Source organism: Phycodurus eques, chromosome 11 (genome assembly GCF_024500275.1).
Source record: "Phycodurus eques isolate BA_2022a chromosome 11, UOR_Pequ_1.1, whole genome shotgun sequence".
NCBI classification, from domain to species: Eukaryota; Metazoa; Chordata; class Actinopteri; order Syngnathiformes; family Syngnathidae; genus Phycodurus; species Phycodurus eques.
This window is the reverse complement of record NC_084535.1, coordinates 2278241-2287312: the sequence shown is the minus strand read 5'-3', so window position 1 is coordinate 2287312 and position 9072 is coordinate 2278241. Positions and strand designations below refer to the sequence as shown.

General features: G+C 45.3%; 1 protein-coding gene across 4 annotated transcripts in view; it reads right to left on the bottom strand.

Annotated features, from left to right (window-relative positions):
• The window catches only part of nckap1 (NCK-associated protein 1), a 29845-nt gene that overhangs the window by 3321 nt on the left and 17452 nt on the right, over positions 1 to 9072 (bottom strand). For all 4 annotated transcript variants that reach the window (XM_061690551.1, XM_061690552.1, XM_061690553.1 and 1 more), the window contains 15 exons: positions 8712 to 8857; positions 8181 to 8313; positions 7960 to 8079; positions 6333 to 6472; positions 6118 to 6249; positions 5468 to 5686; positions 4194 to 4324; positions 4013 to 4110; positions 3847 to 3940; positions 3193 to 3275; positions 2522 to 2602; positions 2348 to 2441; positions 2137 to 2253; positions 458 to 567; positions 104 to 193 (listed from right to left, as the gene is read on the bottom strand). In XM_061690551.1, coding sequence (XP_061546535.1) covers positions 104 to 193; positions 458 to 567; positions 2137 to 2253; positions 2348 to 2441; positions 2522 to 2602; positions 3193 to 3275; positions 3847 to 3940; positions 4013 to 4110; positions 4194 to 4324; positions 5468 to 5686; positions 6118 to 6249; positions 6333 to 6472; positions 7960 to 8079; positions 8181 to 8313; positions 8712 to 8857 — 1788 coding nt within the window. The remainder of the gene's footprint in view (positions 1 to 103; positions 194 to 457; positions 568 to 2136; positions 2254 to 2347; positions 2442 to 2521; positions 2603 to 3192; positions 3276 to 3846; positions 3941 to 4012; positions 4111 to 4193; positions 4325 to 5467; positions 5687 to 6117; positions 6250 to 6332; positions 6473 to 7959; positions 8080 to 8180; positions 8314 to 8711; positions 8858 to 9072) is intronic.

The following is a 9072-nucleotide window of genomic DNA, read 5'->3' as shown; positions in this document are numbered from 1 at the left end:
ATTCCTTTCAAAAAAATGAATGTATGATATTTTATTCTTTTTAAAGACCGCCCAAGTTTGGTGGCCTATCACGTGGTGTCATTGATCACGGAACAAATCTCACCATGTCCAACAGCAGGTAAACCGACTCTCTGTTACGCGTCGTCATCTTGTCCGTCTCCTGGCCGATCTTTAAGAGGCTGGACGAGGCCAGCTACACACAAACACAAACGAGCGCACACGCACGTTAATGTCGTGACAAGGTCTCTTGACACCCTATAAAAGTTAAACGAACAACAACAGCATATGAACTTAAACGTATTGCACGGAATTCTTCCAACTTCCAACTCGAAAACTAACTGAACAAACTGTACCGTGCACTGACCGCTAGACACAACTGCTGCTAAGATTCTTCCGAGAAGATTATTCAGCAGATGCATGAGGTCACAAAAGGTCTCGAAAAAAGTGTCATCCTTACAGCCAGGAACTCTTTGAGGCGGTCCTCGATGCTTCCTTTGTGGATGGTGAAGAGCGCGGCGGCGATCTGGTTGATGGCTTTGGCCAGGCAGTGGATGTTGTTACAGTGGCCTGCAGGGGGCAGCAAATACACATTGTTAGCACAGGCTAACGCCTCTTTTCTGTTTAAGTAACGGGGCGGTGTGCAAAATATAGTCTTAAGTTTTTTTTTTTTTTTTTTTTTAAACCTTATCGACAAATGACCTATCCGTCTCCAAACTCAAATGTGGCCATTGAGTACAAACGCCTTCCCGCCCCTGGTTTAGGATGCAACAATGGAGAGGGCACAAAAGTGTTCACTTAGACAGGAAACGATGGATGTCGTTGAGTTATTCGCCACCAAGTTTAAGTGACATTTAACGCACAATGTGTGTGCGCGCGCGCGATATTGAGATGTGCTTCAGACGCGCGACATCCGCATACTAACAAAAGGAGCCTATTACGAGTCATTATCCTCTTCCAATGGCCCTTATTAACAACGGCGCCTTTCATTTCAAGGTTGTTAGCGTCCGTGCGTCTCAATGACTCCATCAAGACGCTCGCCGCGCGACACCCTGGCTGCCTTTGCTACAGTACCAACTTTATTCCGCTCAGCCTTTTTTAGAATAATCACCTTTAATTAGCGCCGCCGAGCGGAGTGACCTTAACGTGGAGGTAAGCGCCAAAGCTGCGTCGTAATGAATCGATCGCGGCCGGTTTGCCGCCGCCTCGTGCCACCGGAGCGGTAAATGACATTTCCCGACACGCTTTCTGCCGCAGCCGCAACACGGGCGAGCGTCGTCGTCGTCTCGCTCTTCCTTCTCACGTCGACACACGAGAGGGGCGTCCTTAAATGTTCGGAATGCGGCTCGACTCGAGTGCTACTTTTGAATAAACTAGGAATGAGAAAGTACATTTGATATTTTTCTTTAGGATTTCACAAGACTAGTTGTAGCCTGACGCCACTCAAATCGGAGATAAAATGTCAAACACAAATCAATTTTATGTGGTCCACCAAAGCAAATAGTCTATTTCACGCTTAACAGGTTTGCTTCATTTTGACAAAAAATCTCTTCGAAATGTGTTTATTTTCTCCCATTTCAAAAGTCATTACATGCATTTTCTCCCCCACCAAATCCCTTCTTAAAATAGATTGAAGAATAAATTAGCTAAGATTTGCGTGTCATTGTTTTCTAGAGTGGCACCGATACCGATACCAGTATCGATACTAGCAGAAATTCTCTGATACTGTATGCACCGACACCACAGCCTGACATGTACTTTCCAGGTGGGAAGCATGTCAGCATTGCGGTGTGGAGACACCGACGACAACGCACTTCCGTCGCAATGGCCTTCTCCCGTATCGATACTCGGTATCGGCGAGTACTCAAACCCAAGTACTTGGCACGCTAACTCAGTCTGAAAAAATTAAAGTTGAATGGGTGCATACCAACCGTTTTTGATTCCTAATTCAAAACCGAGGGTGAATTGTGTCCACACAATGAAATCATATCACACATTTCTAGGATTTTCTGCGGTGTGAATGTTCTCGTTTGTCGACACGCGCCCTGCGATCGGCTGCCGAGCGGTCCTTAAGACGCCGGCCCGGCCCAACGCAACCCTCGCGAGGAAAACAGAACACGGGCGGACGTTTGTGCGTACCCTCGATGGCGGGACTGTACTGCGACATCACGTTGCTGGCCAGCGTCGGCAAGGAAACGGCCACAAACACCATCAATAGACACGCAATCTTGTACTCCTCCTCTGGACTGATGTTCTCTACACACACACACACACACACACACACACACACACACCGTGAGAAACATCGAGGGCATGCCCACTTGACTGTCTACATACGCGCGTGTCTTACCGCTCTTTTGCGAGGACAGCGCCACCACCAGCGCCGGGTCGATCTCGCAGGGCAAACCGGCGGCGGAAGACAGCTCGTAGACGTTCATGGCCACCTGGACTCAGACGCAAATGCTTTTCTTCTCAATATTTGGAGGTCAAAATAGAGAGCAAAATCTTGAAGCGCCGCGCGTACCTTCATGTCCGTCTCCCTGGGAATGTGGTCCTTGAAATCCTCCACCGAACTGACCAGGAAGGGAATGTGGCACGATAACACCTGTGGGCGAGACGACGGATAGTAGTGCAACTCCACGCGGGGGATCCGCGTCAGCCGAGCCAGACGTTCGGACCCGCCCGTGAAAAACCTCGAGCCGCCTCGCTGTATCCCATCGGTGGGATTCAAAACTGGGTTCCTCGCTCGCACTTCTATTTGGATCACGTAATGTACGATACAGCAAAGTGCAGCGCGGGGGAAAACATAAAACAATCTCGTTTCTTTTTCCTGACACTGCATTGACGCATGTTTTTTTTTTTTTTTTTTTAATCAAAGGGTTGATGAATCAAAACAAGTTTCTCATCACTCCGCTGGTGCGCTCGTTTCAGATGACGATACCCAGCGAGATAACTTGTGGTCCCCTGTCACGAATATATCAAGTCAATATAGTACAATGTTTCCCACTGTTCATTCCCACTTGACGTTTTTACAATTGGATTTATGGCATTGCGCGGATATGTTGGGTAAATGTCGCGCGCTAGTGCATTTGGAGTCCCTAGAAACAACAATTCAGTTTCGCTGCGGCTGCCGCTCGTCTGCTCGAATGACGGCGGTCATGTGACACGGCGCTGGCGTGTGTTTGTGTTTCTTACGTCTCGGAGTGCTTCCTGGGCCAGGGAGCGGAAGGAGAGGATGACGCCGATGATAGTCATCCTCTTGAGGACGCTGTCCACAGCTACAAAACAAAACAAAAAAAAAGTCACATTGACAAACAACCAAACCTGAGGGCTGTAGCAATTAATTCAAGTTTATTAGCAATTAATTCAAGTTTCTTTTTTCAGTCAAAGCGCGCCCCCGGCTGACATGCGCTGCTTGCGTTATCAAGTTGAAAAAGTTTCCAAAAGCCATCAGTGACTTATATTCCCTCCCAGAAACAGACGACATGATTTTCCCATCGTTTTGCGTAGGACAAGAAAGGAGCCCGGCGGAACGCAACCACTGAGTCGATGGCGCTGAACATTGCCCATTACACTAACGTCAATGAACCTTTGACCCCAAGCCGCAAATGTTTTCTCGCCTGACTTCTACATGAGAAACGAGCGTGCGAGAGCTCCAACGGTGCGCGCTCTCTCTTCAATCTGCGCAGTTTGAGCGCTCATTTTAGGATCGAAATGATTCCAACATTTGAAAATAGGATTTGATTGGTTGGGCTGGCGCATGCTGAACATTGGATTCGTGTGAACAAAATCCAAGACTTTTCGCAATCGTCACTTTGCGCTAAAGGAAAGGGAAACATGTGAGCCTACATGTGAGCTTCTTGAACAGCGCTGCCATGTGGTCGGGTTTGTCAAAGCTGGTTCTCATCTGGGTCAAAACTTCCATGTTCTCCACTACCAATTTCTGCACACACAAAAACACGAGCACATATTCACACTGGGAATTGCGCCTCCCGAGGCCGCACGCCGCTCGTACCTTGAGCTCGGCCACCTGCGAGGAGATGTGCCACATGAGGCTCTCGCTGAGGAACTTCATGCCGTACGGCCCCAGCAGCTCAGACAGCGAACGCATCTCTGCCAGGGAACGCCGGGACAGTTGCCGATAGCGCTTTGGATTTTATTACACTTGAGAGGAGAGGACGCACGGGCGCTCATACCTGAGATGTCGGAGTATTCCTCAGCGTTGAAGGTCAGCTCGTTCTCCGTGGGCAGGTTCACGAAGGCCTTCATGGCCGGAAAGTAAGCGATGTGCCCGTTGCTGACCTGCCGGAGCAACGTCTCCAGGTACCTGCGCGACGGTTTGATCATTGACATCAAGGTTGGTTTCCAGGACGACAGCAAATATCATTGAAGTGGACGCCGCTCGAACTGCAAAAGTTCTCTTTCACTCTGGCTTTGTTGTTTGTGTGCAACTTCCCCTCCCGAAAATGTTCCCGTGCAATTTTCATAGAGAATCCACCGAATTATTTGAATTGAACTGAAACAATATATGACGACGGACGGACACAGTCACTGCACATTGACCCTTGGCCTTTAGCATTTATAAAGGGAATAAACATCATTTGTCTGGTAAAGCTGATCCAATTTCAACAAAATGCACAAACCAGTTTCTTATTCCATTCCTAATTTAACAAGGAAAATCCCTTTTAACACGGTCTCATTATGCTTAGAGCTCCATCGCGTCCCATCAAAACAGCGTGTGTGTGTGTGAATATGTATATTAAATATAGAACATGCTGGACTTTTTTTTTTTTTTTTAATTTAACTGAGTTTTGAGTTTACAATGTATTTTAAAAAACGCGTTTGACAAAATTTTACTGTGTGATTTAAAAAAAAAAAATAATAACCCCATTACTTATAATAATACGTTTTCTATACATTTTGCGTTTGTGTTCAAATACATTTGGTGTGTTTCAAAACTGTTGTTTAAGTGCTCTAGAAATAAAGTAGAGATGCGTTTTTTGATACGTTTGAATATGTTTAAAGTGTATAAGAGGGCTAAAATGATTTTATTCATTTTATTTAATTTTTTAAAAATCTGGTCTCTCTATTGCGTGTTCACTGCACAGGTGACAAACGAAGCACCTTTATCATTTGTAGCGTCATTTTCCTGGCCGATCCTATTCCATGATAACAAAACTAGTGCTGCATAAAGCTGTATTTATTGATTTGATTGTATTTTTTAATAAAGGCATTATAGTTTCCAATTTGACACAGTCACGTGCTTATACTTGCCGCCTATTACGGTTCAGAACTGTCCTGAAGATAATCTGGTTCCCGATGAAACCCTTTTCAAGCAAAAGTCTTTCAGAGTGATTTTTGTTGCAGTTTACTGCAGGTTTGCTATCAAAATAAAAAGCTTGTTCAAACAACATCAGAGAGAAAAGTGCAGAAGATCTACTGATGGTTAGCTCCATGCTTCAAGACGCACCAGTTGGTGTAGAGGCTGGTGATGGTGGGCTCGCCGTGGCTGTCCAGGTGCTGCGTCTGCTGCAGCAGGACGTTGTTGAAGACGCGCGTGATGTCGATGGTGACGTAGTTCTCGATGGACTGCAGCACCGTCATGTAGGCCCGCACGCTGGTCAGCAGCTCGCTGGGCTTGGCGATCTCCTGAGTGGCCTGGTTGTACATGGTCATGCCCACAATGGACCTTGGGTGGGAGAGCGGGCGGATTTCCCGTCAGAAGAAGCGGCATTCCTCTCTTGCTTCACGTCACATTAGTGAGTGTGCATGTACTGTTGTTTGTGTAGATTCCAGAGCTGGGAATAAATCTTTCCATTTATCAAGTGTAGATGTAATATGTATTTAATACAATGACTTTTTTTTTTTTTTTTTTTTTACACACGCATAAATGTATTCGCTCCAATATTATACACATCAAAATACGTTTATGTTTACATCGTTATATACCGTTATCGTGAAGGGATTCAATTCAATGTATACCAATTTTAGGCCATATCGCCCAGCCGTAATACCAAGTCGACTTTTAGCCGAGCGAGTCCTAAGTCGAAGTCCGGCGCCTTAAGTCTGACTCGAGTCAAGTCATGTGACTGCAGCCCCCCACCTCCGGTCGCTCCTTACTTGGTAAACCGGATCTCCAGGTGGGAGGTGAGGTACTCCCTCGGCGTGAACGTGTGCTCCCACACCGCCAAGTTGGGAACGTAGTTGATGGAGAAGCAGAGTTCCGATAGCGCTGTGTGCAGTTTGTCCAGACTGGAGGAAGACGAACAGCGCGGCACGAGTTTAGAAGGAACAAAAGCTCCCGTGCGAGCGAGCGCGCGCACGCGCGTGCTTACTTGGTGACCAGTAGTCGGTTCTTCCTCATGCTCTCCACTCCCGGTTTCTCTCTCTCCGGCTCGCCCTTCTTTCCCGTGGCCTTCTTGCTCTTCTTGTTGACGGCCTGGCTGATGGTCTTGGCGCAGTGTTTGGGAAGTAGCTGCCGGCGAAGGGAAACAACACGGGGTCAGTCGGGCAGGTGGAATAAGATTGTCAGGTCGGGCCGTAAGCAATCTTTTACGCAGAGATTCGGTTTAAGCGCAGCCGGCGGAGAGTTCACAAGAGGCTTTTTAAGTCACGCGCCAACAAAAGAACACCAACATTAATGTGTCAGCGAGCATTATTATACAATGGCCATTAAATCCCATCACAGAATATGGACTTTTAGTGTCTTCTTTGTGACTTTTATTTGCTTTTAAACAATTAGAAAATGAAAGATGCTATTATGGAGGTGGCTTCAGACCCATTAAACATCCATATAGCTATATCTCTTTTAAACATCCAAACAATGTCGAGCGACAAAAGTATCATCATTTCCCATGTATAATGCGCACCTCCAAAGTTGACCTCAAAATTCTGGAAAACCCTTCTAACGCATTTTTACAATGCATGATTTTGCTTCTACTCATATGATCAAAGTAGATTTTGTATTTTTTTTTTTTTTTTTTTTTTCAAATGATGTTTCTGAAGTTAAGCACTTTAGTTGAACACATAATAGTTTATTTTTAATTTACGTGATCTTATTTTGAAATTCACAGCCTTAATTTTATTGCGTAAATTAGAAAACGCACAGTTGTGCTCATATGTTTGCTTACCCAAGCAGAATTTGTAAGATGGGTACAATTTTTTAAAGAAAACATGAAGGACCAGTCAAAATGTGTTTTATATTTTAATGGGCTTCAAATTAAATGCTCAAGCATTTCAGAAAAGCATTATCATTAAACAAAATATAACCATAAAGAAGTTAATGATGGTTGTTCATTCATCAGTCATATTTAAAAAAAGATATTTCACAAATTCTGCCAGGGTATGCAAACGTATGAGCACAACTGTACATAAGCAGTCATACGTACCCCCGTCATATTGGAATGAAAGTGTAGGCTACATCTTTTTCATCACCACTAGGTAGCGGTGGCATATTAGAATTAAAGTGTACACCTTTTTCCTAACCAGTAGGTGGCGGTGGCAGTTTGGAATGAAAGTGTACAGCTTTTTCATAACCTCTAGATGGCAGCATACATTTATAAAATGTGACAGTTTCCCCCCCATTTTCTCCTATACCTATGTATAATGCGCACTATTGACTTTTGAGGGGTAAAAATGCGTTGTACACGAGAAATGACGGTATTCTTATCATTTACGTTTAATCTTGCATTAGGTACAGCAGCCCCCTGCAGTCAGATGTCCATGAAAGACTCCAACAAAGTATCATGCTAACATAAATACCGCATCAGCACAATATCAATTAGTTCTAATAACCCCCACTGTTGTGAAATTTTCTTCTACTCACGTTTCACCTACAAACCATTTAAATGTGGGATTAAATATGAAAGCAGCATTATTGTAAAGACCTACCCAAATGATATTTAATGTTAATAGAAAAACATGAATGAGTCGGGCCATCGGCCTGCCTGCGCAACGGTCTACCTGGTCGCTGAGTGTACATTGTTCAGTGCAGATATCCGTGATGAGGTTTCGGGCTTGTTTGGCCATCTCATCCAGAAACATGTTACACAACGACAAGCTGCGGTCCCCTATGTGGTGACGCTGCAGGGACCAAGCCAAAGAAACAAAATAGCATGATGTAGACAGACGCGACGTACCACACTCGGCATACCGGGACTGTCTGTGCGTGTGCGTGCGTTCACCTCCTCAGGACAGAGCTCGTGTGTGCAGGACATGAAGTGTGTGCAAAGCAAAGGGAAGCAGATGGAGTGGCGGCTCTGCGAGGGAAGCTCCAAGCACTGCTGGAACATCTTCTCAAACGCACGGCTGTAGAAACTGTTTTATATTCATGGACAAAACACAATCTTGGTGTAATTGTGTCATATAGAAAATGGCGGTAAAAGGCAGAATCAGTTCCACAACGTGATGGATTTAATCGAGCCCGAGTCTCCGCTGAGTACTTAGCGTGGCCGTTCCTGGCATGTGCGACGCGTGCGGCCCCCCCACAGGGCGGCAGCAATGCTATTATTACAAATTGCGCAGCTTCAACTCCTGCTGTAGCGTTATGGAAGTTGACTCTAGGAATCCCAGCACGCCTAGCAGCATTAGGAAGTAGTTGCGGCTCATTACGTCTTTTACCATGAATGTTAGTTGTTGTTGGTGTTTGCCTTTACTGTAACAGTAGTAGGTGACATTCAAGCTACGAACACCACTGAGTACATATTAAAGCTCACCAGAATATGGAGAGGTCTGAAGTCTCCACCAGCATCTCCACCAGCGAGTCCACCATCTTGGTGTGGAAGATGATGGTGTTCATCATTTTGCCGAGCTCCTTGTGGTCGGCGATACCGAGACTGGCCTTGGACACGCTGGTGTAGGCCTGCACACGGGAACCAGCGTTCAACATGTTGAAGAAAACTCACTTGTTTTTTAACATACTGGATACAAATTAATGACATACAAATTGACCATTTCCCGTGAAGGTATTAAAGATTTTAGGTTGATCAAATAAAGGCTCGAAAGATTGTACAAGCTTTAGAAATACAGAGCTACAGAAACAGTCAAAGCTTTGGATTCACTTTCCCTTGCTACTGA